This window comes from Chlamydotis macqueenii, chromosome 14 (genome assembly GCF_036417535.1).
Source record: "Chlamydotis macqueenii isolate bChlMac1 chromosome 14, bChlMac1.mat, whole genome shotgun sequence".
Classification (NCBI taxonomy): domain Eukaryota; kingdom Metazoa; phylum Chordata; class Aves; order Otidiformes; family Otididae; genus Chlamydotis; species Chlamydotis macqueenii.
The window spans coordinates 13,516,803-13,534,768 of NC_141569.1; the positions used below are offsets into that span (position 1 = coordinate 13,516,803).

General features: G+C 46.2%; 1 protein-coding gene across 4 annotated transcripts; it reads right to left on the bottom strand.

The window, feature by feature from the left end:
• Nucleotides 1–7,148: 7,148 nt before the first annotated feature.
• On the bottom strand, nucleotides 7,149–17,946 carry MFAP3 (microfibril associated protein 3). Of its 4 annotated transcripts, none has more exons than XM_086758537.1 (3): nucleotides 17,760–17,946; nucleotides 12,612–13,073; nucleotides 7,149–11,235 (listed from the first exon to the last, which is right to left on the bottom strand). In XM_086758537.1, exons 2-3 carry the CDS (start codon nucleotides 12,889–12,891, stop codon nucleotides 10,490–10,492), a joined length of 1,026 nt encoding a protein of 341 aa, XP_086614663.1. In that variant the 5' UTR covers nucleotides 12,892–13,073; nucleotides 17,760–17,946; the 3' UTR covers nucleotides 7,149–10,489. The 4 variants fall into 4 exon arrangements, with proteins under 4 accessions (XP_086614663.1, XP_086614665.1, XP_086614664.1 ...); XM_086758539.1 differs by having other exon boundaries at nucleotides 17,840–17,902; XM_086758538.1 differs by lacking the exon at nucleotides 17,760–17,946 and adding an exon at nucleotides 17,050–17,647.
• Between the last annotated feature and the right edge of the window lie 20 nt (nucleotides 17,947–17,966).

Sequence of the window (17,966 nt, forward strand, 5' to 3'; positions counted from 1 at the left end):
TTCCTCCTGCCTTCCTTTCCTCCCTCTTCCCCCCAAGCCAAAAAAAGCTGCGACAGCTTGATGTAGGGCTGGATAATGAGGCAATTGTGAGGAGGATAGGTACAGCGGGAGCCTGCGCTTGCCAAATCGTTCGGCTTAATTGATCAAATATTTTTATGCATCGTTTATTCCTTTAAGGCAACCGTAAGCCTCTTCTCCTGCTGCACTGAAATGAAAAGAACGATGCTAGAAATCGCTCCAGCGGAGCCCCGGTGCGACAGAGAGGGGTGGGTGGCGGCTGGGGACCCCCTCGGCCACGCTGCCCGCGCCAAGCGAGGGGTGGGCGAGTGAATCCGGCCTCTCCAGGGCTCCCCAAGGCAGGCAGCAGGCAGGAGCACAACAGCAGGCAGCATCCCTCGGGCAGGGCTTGTCCTGAAGGGCCGGCCAGAGCGCGGGTGCGGCCATTCGTGCCAGGAGCACCGGGGCAGCGTGCCACGCGAGGGCTGGCCCTGCCATTTGTGGTGTGAAGGGAGCCAAGCCGGACACAGAAGTAATCGCTACGAAATGCTTCCCTCATGCAATTAAGTCACTGTAATCACTAAATCCCTCAGTCAGAGCTGGATCTGTTAATCTAGAAAAAAAGAAGGACAAATCAAATCCTTTCCTCCTCAGTTTTGATCTCCCACCCTCCTGCCACAGGATGCCGCTGGCAGGGAATCGCTCTCTCCGGGGCTGTGGCCCCGGGTGCGGGCAGGACCTGGGGGCACATGGCTCTCACGCCAGCCTCCTCCCTTGGACATCGCTGCTCCCAAGTGCTCCCTTCAGCCCTCTGAGCCCCCCCATGTCCCCTACAACCCCTTCTCGCCTGGGTTTAGGTTTGTCAGTAGTGCTGGGGTCCCTTTGCCCACCTCAGCTTTGACACAGAGTATTTGCCACGGTGGAGAGAAGCCACTGGTGACCGGGCTGTCGGGTGGGCTGTGGCGAGGGGCTGTGGGTCATCGGCACAGGAAGGGCCATTGCTCAGGGCAGGCTGGAGCAGCCTTGTCCCTCCTGCCCGCAGCGTAGTCCCTGGGCTGCGGCTCGATGCCTGCGAGCATCCGACTCTTTCTCCGTGCTCAAAACAAGAGCTGCCTCTAGCGGCACCCGAGACACCTCGGGGCTTGTGCTCCAGGCATGGAACTCCTTCCCAGCCCTGCCCTGGGGTCCGCTGTCTGGCTGTGATGTGCCCCCCGCCACCCCACAACTGGCTGGGGCTGCACAAGAGGGTCCCCGTGGCTTCCCATCCCACCCACCCCCAGCATCCCCCTTCTTCGTCCGCGTTTGCCGCTGTCAGCCCAAATCCTGGCTCTGAGCTCACCTGCGTGTTCCTGCTGTTTGGATTCAGGTTGGCATGTAAAAACCTTGACCCAGGCTCCCTCTCAGCTGAACAAACTGAAAGCCTTGGGCTGCTGAGACGAGAGCGGCAGCAAAGACATGCCTGGCACTTCGCTGCGTCCCTTCAAGGACGGTTTGATGGGAAGCGAAGCGCAGGCACTCACGGGCAAGGAGACATCAGCAGGGACAGCTGGCAAATGAGGAGACACGTGGACCAGATGTGTGCTTCTGTCCAGGATGGGCTTCACCCGTGCACAGAGAAATGTCGGGGACTGAAGAGAATCAGTCTGTCCCATTGGCCCCATGCACAGTACATCCTTGGGGCCACGCTCAGCCCTCACCACCGTCCTCATCACACCCTGGCTGTGCCCTGTGCTGCCTCTAAGGTTTCCTTTCCAGGCCAGGGGACGCTGGAACATGCTCTGGCATGAGAGCCAGAGGTGGGGCGGCTGATGGGTACAACATATCCCAAGATGTTATTTTGGACTTGCCCTATCACCGAATTCTGTTTTCTCCTATTCAACCCCCGCTCCATGACAAACCTTCACCAACTGTCCTCTTACTTCTCCTAGAGAACTAGCAGACAAAAAACCTCATAGTCCTTTAGGAGCTCCCCCCTAGCTGGCCAAGGCCAGGTGAGCTCCACCAGCACCCATGGGAAGCAGAGGTCTCTTCTCCCAGATGCAAATTTCTCCTTTGCTCAGAGCAAGTCCCACACCCGGGACGCTCCTCTATGCTCTTGTCCTCCAGGGATGAGCAACTAGACTGTTAAGCTTCAGAAGAAGACTCCCAGCCCAGACTCTCAGGGGAAAGACGGCTGGGCTGTGCTCCTTGCTGCCAGATGAGGAGGACACCGTGGCTGAGGCATGTCAGGAAGAATTGCTGGTCTTTATGACCACTAATGGTATTTGCAGCTCCGCATTTAAAGATGATGATAAAGGTAATCAGACTGTCAGGAACAAAGATAGATGGGGAGCTCGCTGGAGCCAGCGAGGGATTCCCTGCTTTCAGTGAACAGCTGTGATTTATATTTCATCCACACCTATGGACTCGGAGCAAGGAGCAGGGCAGCAGTGCTTTACAAAAACACTGCAGGGAGGAGTAGAACAGACACTGAGTTTATTTGCACTTGAGCTTCTAGACCTGTTTGTGCCATCTTTATACATCACCATGAAGTACTGCAGGGGTTATAAACTTTTCCCCAAAAATATTTTGATAAGCAGGATTCCCTGATGCGATAACAAGCAGTAGCTTAATTTCCTGCAGCTGGATGAGCCCTGACAACCCTTCCCTTCCTTCTCCTCCCACGCAACGTTTTGACAAGGTCCTGGCAGCAGGCACGGCAGTCCCTGTGATTTATCCGAGCTATGAAGTCCGTGGTTCTTTCAGAAGAACAGGCTGCAGCAGCAGCGGCAGGGATGAAGGAAGGGGAGCGAGGTGCAAGGACTCCCCAGCTGCATAGCCATTGACCTTGGCCTGCCAGCAAGGTCCGTGACTCAGATCTCTGACGGCTGTGGATCTCTATTGGAGACCTCTCTTGCTATTCTCTGAGCTCTTGCTTTGGCACAATTCTGGCATCCCTCCTTTCTTCTGTCTTCAGATGTTGTCTCTTTTCTCATCTTACCTTTGTACAGTGGCACGTCGACGGCGGGGACAGCTGGCAACCTTACTTTCTTTATCACACAGCCATTCAACACGGCGCTGTGCCGGCGCTGATACCGTATCCATGCAACCTGGGTTTCAAGGATTGTGTTTGCTTTATTTCTGTGGATTAAAAAAAAAACAAAACAAACCAGTAAGAAAATAGCCTTCCTAAGAAGAGTTCCAGCAGTTAATTAGTTTCAACATTGAAAGGGCCACTGCCCAGCAGCTAAAAATCATCACGTTTGAATGGTGAATTAAGTCAGCCAAGCAATAAATCTGAGCAACAAAACAGTCCCTTTAACTCAGAGGAGTTCTCTTTCCTCAAAACACTGATAAATGGCTTTTTCTGAGAGCCTACGAGGTCATCAAATTAATAAAGCATTTCAAGCAATGTACGGAAATGAAGTGACACCCTGCTGCAAGAGATTTGCTGTTAAAGTCAACTCTCTGTAACAGAGTGTGATGCATACAGGATCTCCAAAGCAAAACCATCCTCTAATTTAGGACAGTTGTCCAAACTCCTTCATATCTGTTCTGGTCCATTGTCCTCCTCTCTAGTCATTATTTAGCAGAGTTAAGCTTCAGAAAAACTCACAGAAGAAAAAAATGAAAGAAAAATAAAAACTTGGCATTCTGCCGTTGACCAGACGAGATACTCGGAATGTTTCCCATGAAGGAAAGTGAAGAGAAGGCACTGAGGAGGGGAAGTAAGGGAAATGCTGAAAAGCTGTGGGGATAACGGTGGGACACGCTCTTGTTCTTTTTAGTGGCTGCTTTCCATCCCTGACCATACACATGTATGAAGCTATCGCAAGAATGCTGCACCCAAAATACTGGATTTACTCTTTTGACCTGAATTTACTCCTTTGACAGGGCAGGAACTGTTGGCTGCCAGCACTGATGTCAGGGACATCTGCACGACCCGGCACAGTTAGACAGCAAGAAGGTCCAAAGCCCAAGAAGCAACACTCCAGGCATTAAATAAGCGAAAGGAGTTTCACTTTCAGTTAAATGTGCAGGCTCAGCCCAAGCACAGAATGACCTCATCAGACCTAGCAAGGACGTAAAGCCAAGTACGGTCCCTGCTTTACATCGCCCTGTGATTCCTCTCCCGTGTGGTTGGAGCGGCCCTGATTTGGGCTGCAGGTGTAGCAGCACAAGGCATGGATAGGACGAGATCAGTGATGAATTTAGAGATGCTTGGGGGTAGATATTAAGGAAATCATTCCTGTAGTCAAGATAATTTAGCAGGGGAACAGATTGCCTGGGAGATGCGACATCTCTGCCAGTGGCTGTTTCTAAGGCGGGATGGACATCTGTGGTGGAGAGCGTGTCCTGGGTGGCCTCTCATGCTCCCTTTGAACCCAGGGCTGTTCCCAGTGCCCTGATCTTTAGAGGAAGAGAAAGTAGCACAGGACACAATTTTCACTTTCCTCTCTTGCAGATGACCCGTAAAAAGCCCTATAGCGGAGGCAGAGAGAAGGAAAGGCAAGGGGAACTCCTGCTAGCTGTCTCCGACGACTTCACTGGAAACTTGTGTGATGGCAGACTCTCCCTTAAACTTAAAGCTGAATATGTTTCCCTACTTTCCACCAAAATGGCTTTCTGCAAGCTTGTTTTACACTTGGAACAATTTAATATGAAATATGTATCTAATAATATGGTAGCACAAAGAGGCACTGAATAGGACAAACATAAAAAAGAGCTAGCACAGCCTCTGCAATATTGTATCCACTGGGTACCCTTCTTCATGAAATCCTAGCCCGGGTTTCATTTGCCTTTGACTGACTTCGAGTACAAACCTCTTGAGACAGCCTCCAGCACATTTACACACCCCAGCGCTCTGCCCTCCCAGCGCCGTCGCAACACAGCGCTCACCATCGCAGCGGTGCTGCCTCCGGCCCGCGGCCGTGCCGCGGACAGCCGATCTCCGAGGGGACGCGTTCATCGCTCCTCCGGCGTCTGACAACGGCTGACGATCCCGGCAGCGCACAGGCGACGGCCACTCCAGCCTCTTTGCAGCCTCATTGACATGCAGAAGAAAGCCCAGATGGCAGATGGAGCGCGGAGGCAGATGGATGGACATATGCATAATCTGAGAGCATCTCTGCCGACGGAAACGTCCCCGCGCAGGCATTAACACTCCAGTATATGGTTTGCATTTGGGGCGCCAGAGAGTTTTTCTCCCATAAAATAAATAAAATGTGTTCAGAGCATCTTGGGATTAAGCCATTCTAATCCTTTTATTCTTTCCAAAGGAAAATGATTCCATATTCAGGGCACTGTGCAAACAATTAATTAGCTTAATGAAAATGAAAGGCCTAATTGCTCAGTATTATTACAATCACTGGCAGCCAGGCGTGACCAAAGAATAGACTTTCTTACCAGGGATAAAGTGCAACTTTCCAGCTTTTGGAGCTTTTTTGATATTTGAACATCTAGCAAATCAATTTTTTTTTTTTTGAGTGATGGTGTAATTCTCCCTTCCACAGGCAAAAAAGCTGGCAGCATTTGGAGACATCTGAATGTGCTGCTATATAATAAAAAAACAAAGAGGAGAGAGACCCAGCTGGTGTGAAATGACCTGGCTGAACAGAAGTTGATAAAGCTGTAACTCGCCCGAGTTGAATGACATGGTGGCATCTCCACTGCATGTCTCCAGCAGGAGACTTGACTCACAAGACAAGCGTTCTGCAACGTGAAGAAAAATTGTATTTTTTTAAGGAGCACACCTAAAATTAAAGTACGATCATCCTTAATGCAGCTCCCTTTTCAATGATCTGTTGTTATCCAAATGGAAAAGTGCTTTTAAATTCCTGTAGATGAGTTTGTTCACTGTGGATAGGATCATGACGAGTCAGGTTTCAGGAGCTTTAAGAAACTGAACCATTATCGTTCATGCGTATCTCGTAACATGGAGATAGAAAGCAGATGCTGACTCAACACTGACCTAGCCTGAGGAGTATGGGTCCAATAATTCTTCCTTTAAGCAGCTGATTCTCGGGGGAGATTCCCCAAGATTCAGCTTTAATTCTATTATCTGCCTTGTGCAGAGACTGGCAACCAAAGACTATTCTGTAAAAACAATGTGAGTGAAGTCTGCTCTCATTCACCCTTGCACAACCCCGCTGACGATATTGTAGAGGGTTTCTCAATTTTTGGTCTTTGGGGTGAGGGGGACTGCAGTTCAAACTTAGCTAGGGGCACTTCTACTCTGTGCTCCAGGCTGGCACGCAGAGCTGCAGGACATGTCCATACAGAAGATAGCCTTATCATGCCAAATCAGATGCTCACATGGGAAACACGTAACCGGTGGTGATAGGTAAGTGCGGAGCTTGGGGGCTTGGGATCATCTCCTGGCAGAGTTTAATACTCTGAATTGATTGCAAAGGGATCAGGAACCCACGCCTGGTCACTGAAACGAGGTGGGATGGGCGCTTCCCTCCCACTCTCACTACACTTAGCACAGCGCTCCAGGGGATGTTGTTCCCTCCCCCTGCAATTTAATGAACTACTGGCTAGCAAAGAGCAAGGGTGAAGTCAGACCTACACCTCCTCCAGCTCTAGGGATGCAGAGTGAGAGCAGCCCACACACTTCCCTTGGTGCACAAGCAGAAATTTCTCTACGCCATGTCAGCAACTCACTGGAAAAACAGCAACACAGACTTCATCACTTGAAGGCTTTAGACTCCACATTTGTGCTGTGTTGCCTTTTAGGAGATAAGTTGTGTTCAAATACACTGGCTTTTGAGGATGATTGAAAGGAGGAAAAAAAAAAGGTTATTACAATACAGAATAGTACAATCCTGTGAAAAAGGTAAGAACAGAAAATAGAGGCTTGTGGCTGAAGGTCACTGCACTTCACAATCGTCCTTTCAGCTTGCAAAAGTGAAATCAAGGAGAACGCACGGGTCTTCCTGAAACCATTTCAGGTCTGTAACCATTTGTTTATGCTGGCAACAATTATGACAGATTCTGCTGGGGACTCTGAGACAGAAAAAGATGATAGACCCAAAGATGTCATAGCAGGAACGGTCTATCAGGCCACTGAATATCTCAGCTACCTTTGTCAGGCCGGCTAACAACACTGTGCTTAGCTGAATCCAGCTGCTATTTAACCTTACTGATACAAAAGAAAACTCTAACAGAACGAGGCTTTTGTTTTTAATTTATTTTGCAAATCTACCAGTTCATTTTATGAAAGTATGAAATCCTATGTGGTTACATTAAACAGTTACATTACAATCCAGGTAATACAAATAACCACTACAAAGTTAGTTTTAGGTACTCTTGGATAACAAGTGGGTTTTATGTTACTTAAAATAAAAACAAGTCACAAAGAAGAGATAAAATAGCCTTGTGATTGTCAAAGAATTTAGTTTAAAGCAAGGAAACCACTGTAGACTCTCCTTGTCCTACAAAAAGTTAAGAGAGAAACACTGACATTTACGTAATCTTTCAATGTTAATGTTCAATTAGATGCATCAAACAAATCTAAGTGCACACATCTACTCAGGATAACAGGAACAGTTCACAAGTTGTTTGGAAACCAGTGTCAGGTTTCATTCTCTGGAAATTACATTTACTGTATAACATCATCACCATCATCCTTGCTTTCAGATGCATAAAAATCCTGTAATATCATTTGTCAAACACACTAGAGCTCCAGATCTGCTCTAATTGAATTCAGTGGGAGTAGGATCAGTTCCTACATTTAATAAACACTCCTGATTTACTGCAATCCTTACGAAACAGCCTCCTTCCTGGGAATGAAATTAACTTAGGGAACAAAAAACTGTCATAATTCAGGAAAACCCTTAGCTTTACTATCCAGCAATTGATACTGCAACTGTGTTTCTGAGGACAGAATGATCTGCGTGATCATTCCTCCCTCTCCACCAGCAATAGGACACACGAAGACACCAAGTAACTGTGCTCGGTAAGAACTCTGAGCTATGTAAATAAAGTATAAAAATCAAAGAACAGATTGAATTAATGCACAAACTGCTCTCCTGACACGCATCTGACACACCTCTAGTGTCATCCTGCTGCCTGTAAGCTCCCACTTCTGATGAGACGTGTCAATCACGATTGCATAACTGCTTCTTAGGAAGCAATTAAATGAAGCTTTGATTTTGTAGCTGCATCTCTACATGGCCTACCTAGTTAGGGGCAAAATGTCCAAGCTGCTACTGCTGCATATCATGCAACAGTTTCACAGAGGCAAGGGAAGCCATTTATGGGGGAAAAAGGCAGGTGCAGGTACAATCCTGGTGGGCTGTGGCACCAAGGAGATTAAAACAGACCATTCTCGTAGCCTTCACCCCTTTCAACCAGGACATCCAAAATGGTGCAAACCACCCAGTCTCCACTCATGCATGGGCAACAAACTTGCAGAGCTCATTGTGGCACAGAAGTGAAGCCAGCAGCATCTCAGCCTGGCTTCTAAGGGAACTAGGCATTTATCCACAAGAGTATCTTTTAACACTCATCACCTCAAAAAAACTTGAAGAAACCAGACAGGTTACATAAAACTACACAAACTTTTCACCTGGACATAAAGTGCCATCAAATTATGGAAGCAAAAAAAGACGTTACTGTTGAGGGCAGTAGCTATCATAAATGTCTACAGAAGGCTTTTTTTCCCCTGAAGCAGATAGTTTGCTAGTCTTGGAAATGGTACCAAGCTGGTGGGAACGCTACTATAACCAAGGCTGGCAATTTTCTTCCCAACAAACATCACTCTTACCCAACGCACCAAAGTCAACTAGGCTGCACTTACTGGTGGCTGACTGCAGAACTTTCCCCAGAAGGCAGCTTAGAATGGTAACAGATGTTTCAGTTTCTCATTCTCTGATATGATACGATACATACAATTTGTTCAGACCCTTTGTTAAGAGCATGGGTTACAACAGACGACCCCCACCCTGTTATTACCACTATGCCTGCTTGTTTTCCATCTCTACCCATGTAAATGTAATGTCAAATCCTCTTAAGAATCCTGAGCAGCCGTCCAGAATCACTTGTTCAACTGACATTTCTGCAATAATAAGGAAAGAAAAAAGAGTTGTGGGAAATTAAATGGTGCTCCTGTTGCCAAGTTGTTAAAATTATATGGCAATATGGTTCCAGTAGTTGTAAGAAATTAATTTGTGGAGTGCTTACAAGCCTTACATCTACTAAATCTCAACAGGATGTAAAATGCTATTTAAGTGATACAACTTACAAACGTTCAGGAGAAAAGAAATCAGCACCAAAGAGTGAAAGAAGAAACTAGATTCTTGCCTGCACACTGATTCCTGGAGGCTGAATCTCTACAGCTGAGGAAGCCATGCGGGAGAACCTTGGTGAAGTACTTACGTTGTGTACATCAGCACCTGCACCTCTCCCTTCTGCCACTCCTCTTCAGCAGGTAAGACAGGGCATGTTCAGAGAGTTACTCCACTCAGCCAGCCCCTCCACTAACCACTCTCTCTTGCACCGCTTACTGGAAGTACTAGCCAGAGCAAAGTGAGTGTCACTGCTTGTCATCTCCTTTATTAGAATGTTATTCAGAAAGAACTGCCTGAGACACCTGATCTGTAGATGAATTCATTTTTAAATTATGCCACTACATGATTACTGTCATTCTTTTCTCACAACAACGTCAAATACAATATAAAACTTTGGATTTTCTGTAGTGAGTGAAATCAGCAAAGTCAAAAGACAGTGCTAGCAGTGCTTTTACTGCTCCATTCTGTAAGACAGAACCAGGGTAAGGCGCTTTGGCAATCAGCACCAAGTTTAAGTCACAAGCTTTGTAAAAACAATTCGCTCTCCACACACTAGAGTACACACAAGTTTTCTGCAGATGCATGGAAAACTGAGACTCCCTGGTCGTTCTCTAAGCTGCTTTGAAACTACAACAATTCATTTAATCCAGCAGCAGATCCTGGTACTATTATCTTCCTAAGTACAGTACATTTTGATAGCAACACAGAAGCACACGACACAAAACAGACTTGTTCAAGCTCACCATGGTTCTGATGGGCTACACGCACCAAGAGGCAATTCAAAAAGAGCATACAACATCAGGACAACACTACTGACTCAAAGGAATTCTGGCTCCACTTTGTGAAGGAAGAAAGAGTTCACAAAGGAAAAGATCTTATTGCAAGTTGTACTGCTCACCTCAGCCACTTCTAACACAGACCAGAGGTATTAGAAGCTACCAAGGAGCCAAGGACAAATAACTCCTGTTTTGTAAATATTTTAAGTATAGCAAGCTTGCTTTAAAAAGAAAAGCCACTGCACAATATTCCAAATGGCCTTCTCTAACAGACTTGAAATTGTTAGAACAACACCGATAGAAAATACAAATTTCAGTAGTTCTGGCACTTGGCAATTTGGAAAACTCCCGTGCATATGGGACTGAGGCAGCTTGTTTGCACATCTGTTTCTCACGGTATCCTAGGGTCACCTGCGCTTCCTTCACAACAGCGTATCGCTGGACTCAGCAGGTGCCTTCCTCAGAAGGCGCAAACTGGCAGCTGTCGTGAGAAACAGTGTCAATGCTCTGCACTTCCGACTGCGGGTGGATGGACACCTGCACGGCTATCTCTTGACCTTGCTCATTCATGGACCCATCGTCTGAATCCCCGGCCGGTGAATCGCTGCGCTTGATCTCTGGGTTGATGGGGTATATCGCAGCTTGGGTCCCGCAGGCTTGGGTCTGTTTTTCCTCCTCACCAACTTCATCGGGATCATCAACTCGCACAGCCTCAAAGATCTCTTCCATGAACGCCCTGCAATTAAGGATCAGAGGTGGAAGTGGAATGCTTCTGGCAAGCTCTTCAATGTACCGAGCAAACTCCATGGTCTTAAACTGAGTGACTTTGGCCAACTCTAGCGTTTTGGCAGATGTAATGATAGGGATACGCTTGGCTATCTCAAAAGCCTTCTGAAGCTTCTCAGCCCCTTCCGTCCTGAAGAACTCGTTGATAGCCTTCTCTGTTTTGCGGAGGTGACTGCTCATCATGCACAGACGAGTTATGTTTAAAATGAGGGTGATGGCAAAGGCAATGAGGCACACAATCATGTAGTAGATACTCATGTCCCCCGAGGTGAAGATAACCCTCAGGGTGACTGTGTAATACAAGGTGTCATTGCGATTAATAGCTGCACACGTGTATCGCCCCCGGTCCGCAAAGTTGACCTTTGTGATGTTAAGGGAATTATCGGCAATCCTCCATCGGCCACCTGGAGATTCAAGGGAAATAAAATGAGCTAATGAAACAAAAATCACTAGGTAAACAAGACACATGCTGTTTGCTCCATCAACAGGAGACAGAGCTTGGAAGTAAGCAGTCCATTCCTAGCATAATACAAACAGTACACCAAGGACTGAAATTTCCCTTTCCTGCTTGTGATACAGAAAGTCATAACCCAGTTACCCATCCTGCTGCTTAATGGTAAATTATTCTGCACGCCTGCTAGTCTGGATTTTCTCCTTTTTCTCACCTGCACTTTCTCGCGTGGTTTTGGACTGCTAGCTCTTTCTGACAGGGAACCTAATTCTTACCTAGTGCTTCTCACCCACTGTGTGACACTACGTTGAAAGACTGTCCTCTATAAAGTTTCATTTTCCATACGTTCAGAGTCAAAAGCCAAGTGACCCATGAAAAAGATCAGAGTCTGTAAATGGCTCCACTGGCAAAAGAACCCAGGATCTTCTTGAGACAGTTTTCTGCTGAGCATGCAGTGCTGATACACAAAACCCATGTAAAAAGAAATCAATAGAAGAAGCTAGCTTTATACAGTATCTCTAATACATTTATAACTTGGGGGGGAAACTATTTTCATAATTCATTCTTCTAATTACTCTACTTTGAACTAATCTCCAGATGGCATTATAACTACGAAGAGGTTACTGAATACTTAAGGCAGAAAGATGGCCTCTGAGAAGATCCTATCAATTAGCTCAATGACCTTCATTAATACTAATAAAGAAAACCACATGCATCTCTAAAATACATTCTTTTTTGAAAATTAAAAACTATAGGGACAGAACTATAAGAGCCAATGGCTAGGAAAATATATTCTCCCTCTGTACAAAAGGGTTAAATAGGATGTATTTCATCACTGGCCATTACAAATTGCGTTACGTTTCCACAGTCTCACTGGTGCATAAACCAGAAACTGAATGGAGTAAGTTACTCCATGCTTTAAAAAATCCTGTAACAAAATTAAAGTATTGATTGCCAGCTGGAAAAGGTCACAAATTGTGGAGAACTGTGTTTAATTCATGTGCTTGGAAAAATACAATATAAACCAGAGTAATAACAAATAAAAACATCAATATCTGATAGGATGCAGATTCATTTCTTCTGGATTGAATACCGCGATGCCTCTCAAATGCAATGATTCTGTGGGGCACCAGAGCAGGATGGATGGGCTAGGACAGAAAAGCCCAGATATAATTCACACACCACATGCCAGAGGGCAAAGGGCTTTGTCTTGCTCTCGTCTCATCTCCCAACTCTAAAAATGGGAGGCTTGGAAGAGAAAATGATACGGTTTTAAAATACTGCACTAACGGGGAATACTGAAGGACAGAAAACAGCAGGAAAGCTCACCTTCATCTTCCTGTTCAAGCAGGTGTCCTCTGGAGTTATACCAAAGAATATATTCATACTGGCTGATGTTCAGTTTACATTCAATTAAAATACTGGTCCCCTCTTTGGCTATGATATCATGGTGTGCCGGAGAACTTACTAAAGCTTGAGGTACTGTATGAAGTGATGTATTGAAGGACCCAAAAGCAGCTGTACCATTAAAAGCTACATTTTCCAGTGTAAATCCAATTGAAAGATCAGCACTAACAGTCAAAATTAACAGGCAATAGCTGAGCTTCATGGAAAACTAGAAAAAATTCTTTTTTCATTTAATTTGGAAAAATGAGGTCATATGATCTTAAGTCGTCTGTATTGCTCTGAGATACGAGAGAAGGCTCTTGATTTGTTCAGTGATAGAAAATGTCTTGGATCCAAATGCACTTTCAAGACCATCAATATTTGAAGTGGAAACTGGAAATCCAACTGAAAAAAAAAAAAGAATTAAGTTTATTAACGATAGCAAGCTTACAGCGTATTCAAATTTCATTTCCAGTAAACATATTTCGACTAGCATAACATAAACCGTCAGCTGAGAGGTTCCAAATCAGAGCTTTGCTCACAACACAGTAACGAAATGAGGATAAGAAGGCACTAGCACAATGTTCAGTCTTCTAGATGTCCATCTTCCCATCCGAATAAATAACCTCAGCAACAATAATAATTAACGGGAAAAAGGTTTTAAAAACAGAACAAACTGTTCAGACTACTCGAAATGCGTAACTATCTTTAGGGTCAGGAAGTGGATTCTGCATTTGTTAACAGAGAAAAAGCACTTTCTTAATAAAGGAAGAAAAACAAGACAGAACATAGAATTTCTGTCTCCCTCCTCACCACTATCAAAGTGCTTTCAAGCCCGGGTTTTCTAAAGCCAGTCTTTCATTTAATATCTAGAGAAAACCGAAGCACATAGACATCTGATTTTTAGCATTTATACATTCACTTGCTTGATTTTAGAGGAACAATCAGTGTTAGATGACGAAATACTACACAATATATGTTTAGAAAACTCTCTCGGCAGTTGCCTACAGCCACAGGAGGAAGTCCCTTTCTAAATATCAGGACATTGATGTCTAAAGGCACTTCCTTTTCTGCAGTCTCTCTTTGCTGCTGCTTTATTTTCTAACTCTGCCTCTTTTTTTACTCATTTGTTTTACAAGAAGCTCCTGTTGAAAATCTTTTCATTTATGCTGCTACATCTCAGCAGTCATATCTTGCTTATCCTCTTCTCTAACCAAATGCTGCCCCATATTTCACAGCAATTTGAAAAATGGTTTTGTCTAGGGACAGAACTCACTCCCTTCAAATTAATGTGCACAAAAGATATTTTAAGCCATTAGGATATAGTCTTTAATTTTATGTTCTTTGCACACTAGGATTTTCCTTTTTTAGAAGCCAGAATAAAACCAACTTGTAACAAAATGAGATGATACTGATAAAAAGGAAAATCTGTAATCAATTTTCCTGGAAGCCTGATTCAAGAACATTTCTAATCCAATCTGCATTCCCTGAAGTTATGATTCCATCTAGACTGCTCCAGAGCCCTAAAAAAAAATTACAAAGTACAGAAGCCACAAGCCAAAATGTTATCTTACAGAATACCTCACTCAATCCCATTGACTGTGTGACTTCAAATTTAACATCTTGCCTTCTACCAATAACAACTGCCAGCAGAGTTGAATTTCATAAATATCACAACACATAGGAATACATTTTCTTAATAAATGACACAGACACTTCTCATCCTTCCAGAATCACTAGTTAAGAGTGCCTAAAGCAGACAGAAATCTTATCACTTACGAAAAATAATTTACTATAAATAAATACAGGTGATTTGTAGTAATTGTATTTTCAGTAGAGAAAAATTAAGCGTACTCAGGAACGGGAAAACTTGCTGGTAACACAGAGACTCAGATTAGGCACTTTTTCATTTTAAGGTAATTTGACAGAGGTCAAACCAGATTCCAGACTTGACATCTGATGAGAAACGTGGATCTGACCTGCTTCTGTTGCGGCTACTGCCAAAGCCAGTTTAACAAAGAAGGCAAAAGCCAGCTGTGTCCTTAAAGCTCCTTCAAGCTTGACTAACCAACTCACCCTCTGAATCCTGCACGAGAAACGGGAAAACAGGCTCTCCACTTGTTTCCCTGTAAACAGCAATGCTTTCATCACTCCCTTTTTTTTTTTTATTGGCCCCACTCTTTTTTCTATCACGTCTCTTGTCCGTTCATTTAAGATGAGACTACCACTGAGAACTCAATTATACTGTTGTGCTGAAGAAACTACTTTCCCACAGCTAAACAGTTCAAGAAGTACCAAGGCCGCTCTCATTCCTGTTTTCCACCACTTTAGGGAAAGTGCTACGAAGCCCTGCTGCCTGTGGAGAAGAGCATCCCAGCCACATCAACTGCACAGTTCTGAAAGAAAAACCCAGTACGAAGGTTTCTGCTGATCAACAACTGTTCCGCTGTTTGAAGGAGTGGTTTTAGCCTTCCTTTTTTTTAGACCCCTAGTATTTCCTGAGGGTTTCAGAGCCTTCAAAAGGCTGCTGACAACTCGGTAATCTCGTGCAGATTTCTTAAAGGCAGGCCATGGATTGTTAACTGTGGACCACTGACATCTGGATCGCCAGTGTTGCCACCTGAGCGTCTGCTTGTGCTAGCAAGTAAGGCACCGTGGTCGCAGATCTTCAACACAGATCACTGAACGACCCAGCTGCCTTCAGCCAAAAATGCCACTGCACTTAATGGCTTTTGCACGCATCGGGACTTCACCTCACAGCCTCTGACGCAGTTACGACTGAGGACAGCTCCGCAGCACAGACAAACTCTCCTCTTCAGTACTGGATCCAACGCACAGAGGAACTTCCAGTCTTCCAAAACAATAACCCCCCAACCAATAATGTTTTAGATTTATTACAGAATAATTCCAGTGTCTCCTGGACTTTACCTGTATTACTGCCATTTTAAATTATTAAACTGTTGAATTTCCAAGTGTCTGTGACACTCCTCCTAAAATGACATTAGGAACCTCAGTCAATTATTTAACACAGGAAATACTCAGCAACACTTTCCCTCACAAGATAATTTTCAGTAATTGCATATGCTCTCCACTACATTTGCACTGAGCTTGCATAATGTATAAAACATTGGTGACGGGTCATTGAATTTTACTATGCAACTCTTGGAGGTCTGCTATAAGAAGGACGTGAACTTGCTGGAGCAGGTCCAGAGGAGGCCACGAGGATGATCAGAGGGCTGGAGCACCTCTCCTGTGAGGACAGGCTGAGAGAGCTGGGGCTGTTCAGCCTGGAGAAAAGGAGGCTCCAGGGAGACCTTAGAGCGGCCTTCCAGTGCCTAAAGGGGGCTGATAGGAAAGATGGAGAGGGACTTTTGACAAGGGCATGTAGTGACAGAACAAGGAATAATGGCTTTAAACTGAAAGAGGGTAGATTTATATTAGATATTAGGAAGAAATTCTTCACTGTGAGGGTGGTGAGGCACTGGCACAGATTTCCCAGAGAAGCTGTGGAGGCCCCATCCCTGGAAGTGTTCAAGGCCAGGTTGGATGGGGCTGTGGTTTGGTGGAAGGTGTCCCTGCCCACGGCAGGGGGGCTGGAATGAGATGATCTTTAAGGTTCCTTCCAACCCAAACCATTCTATGATTCTATGATTTATTAGAAATTGTTAGTCACATTTCGGTTTTGGAAAAGCCATTATTGTTAAGCAGACAATGATCTCTCACTATTGAGTGCTGGGAAAAATAAAATTATTTGTGAAATCCTTATTCTTCAACCATCACAGTTACACAAAACAGCCGCTGGAGCTGACAAAGGATCCAACAAGGATAAAGCGTCAGCAGTGCCAACATCACAATTGTTCAAGAAAGCATTAAGCCCAAGCAAGATGAAATGTGAGAACAGAAACTGGCTATTTTACAACTAAACCTGAAGTTGAGCTCAACATATTTAACCTCTATTAAACCCTAAGCTGTAACAACAAATAGCGGTGGAGAGATTAAAATCTGTGATGTGTAGACTCGTATGAGTCATCTTTGGCTCTTATCCTGAAAAAAGGCAGGTGTGTTCAACTCCGAGCACATAAGAAGTCCCACTGAGGTCAATGGAAGTACTGACAGTACTTAAAATTACACACATTTATAAGGCACTGCAAAATTGGGGCCCAAGAGGTTGCAGGTTATACGGCTTTACATTCACCGCTCGAAACATCGTTTCACACCTGGGGAAACGCGAAGCAATAACCCGAGACACACCTGACACACCACAGCCTGCTCTGACTGACTGCCACGTCTGGCACACGACGTGGAGACGTATTTTTGGCATTTACAGCAGGCTAAGCGGTAATAACGCCCACCAAACGGATCACTCGAGCACAGGGCACACCTTCCTACTCAAGCGCGACGTCTTGCAGAAATAAGGCCGCTGAGACCATCCCGCGGGGCCCCTCTCTCTTTCAAATCTGGGAGCAGCACGAGGCAGAGCCCTGGAGACATCAAATCCTAGAAGGTTTGTGAAAATACGCGGCGCAGTCTTGACGAGAGCCGTTACCGGTGTTCCCGGCGCAGGAGAGGCCGGCACCAGCGAGGCTCCGCGGAGGGGAGCGGCTGCACCCACAGCCCCAAAAACCAACGTGAGGAGCAAATCTCGAGGAGAGCAGAGCCCAGCAGACCTCACCCACCACGGCTGCCCGACGGGACGCGGCGTTTCGCCGTGTGCGCGGTCCCTCGGCTGCCCGACACGAGTCACGGGGTGACCCACGACGGGCACGGGATCAGGAGCGCACAGAACCGCGGTTTTCCCCCTCTCTCAGCCGAAAACGAGCGGGGACAAAACCCCGCAGGACAGAAACTGCCCCGCGCAGCCCCGGCCCCGCGCGCGCCCACGTTCGCTCGTGGAAAAACCCGGCTCCAGCGTGGAAACACCACGCACACCCACACCCCCCACACTGCGGCCCAGGGAACCCTGGCCACGCCGGCGTGACGTCACGCGGCCTGACGTCACGCCAGAAGACCCTGACGTCACGCCAGAAGACCGGCTCCCCCCCCCCCCCCGGGCGGCATTTCCATGCCAAAACACCGAGGTAAAACACGGACCCCCGACTTCGCCCGCAGTAGCGGGGAGGGCGCGGAGAGTCTGCGCGCCGCTGCGCCATTCCCCCTCGCTCTGACGTCACCAGGTGAAATCTGGCGTCACCGCAACGCAGGAAGGTGAGGGTACACCGCTCTCACCCCGGGCAGAGTGGCCCGGCCCGGCCCGGCCCGCCCCGCTGGCCCCGCGCCCCGGCTCGCCGCGCACCTCCT

Bases quoted from the DNA above. Each gene is read 5' to 3' on its own strand.
- MFAP3 (XM_086758537.1), bottom strand. From the start codon at position 12,891: ATGAAGCTCAGCTATTGCCTGTTAATTTTGACTGTTAGTGCTGATCTT. The intron at 11,236-12,611 runs GTGAGCTTTCCT...TTGAATCTCCAG, and splicing joins GCTTGAACAGGAAGATGAAG to GTGGCCGATGGAGGATTGCC.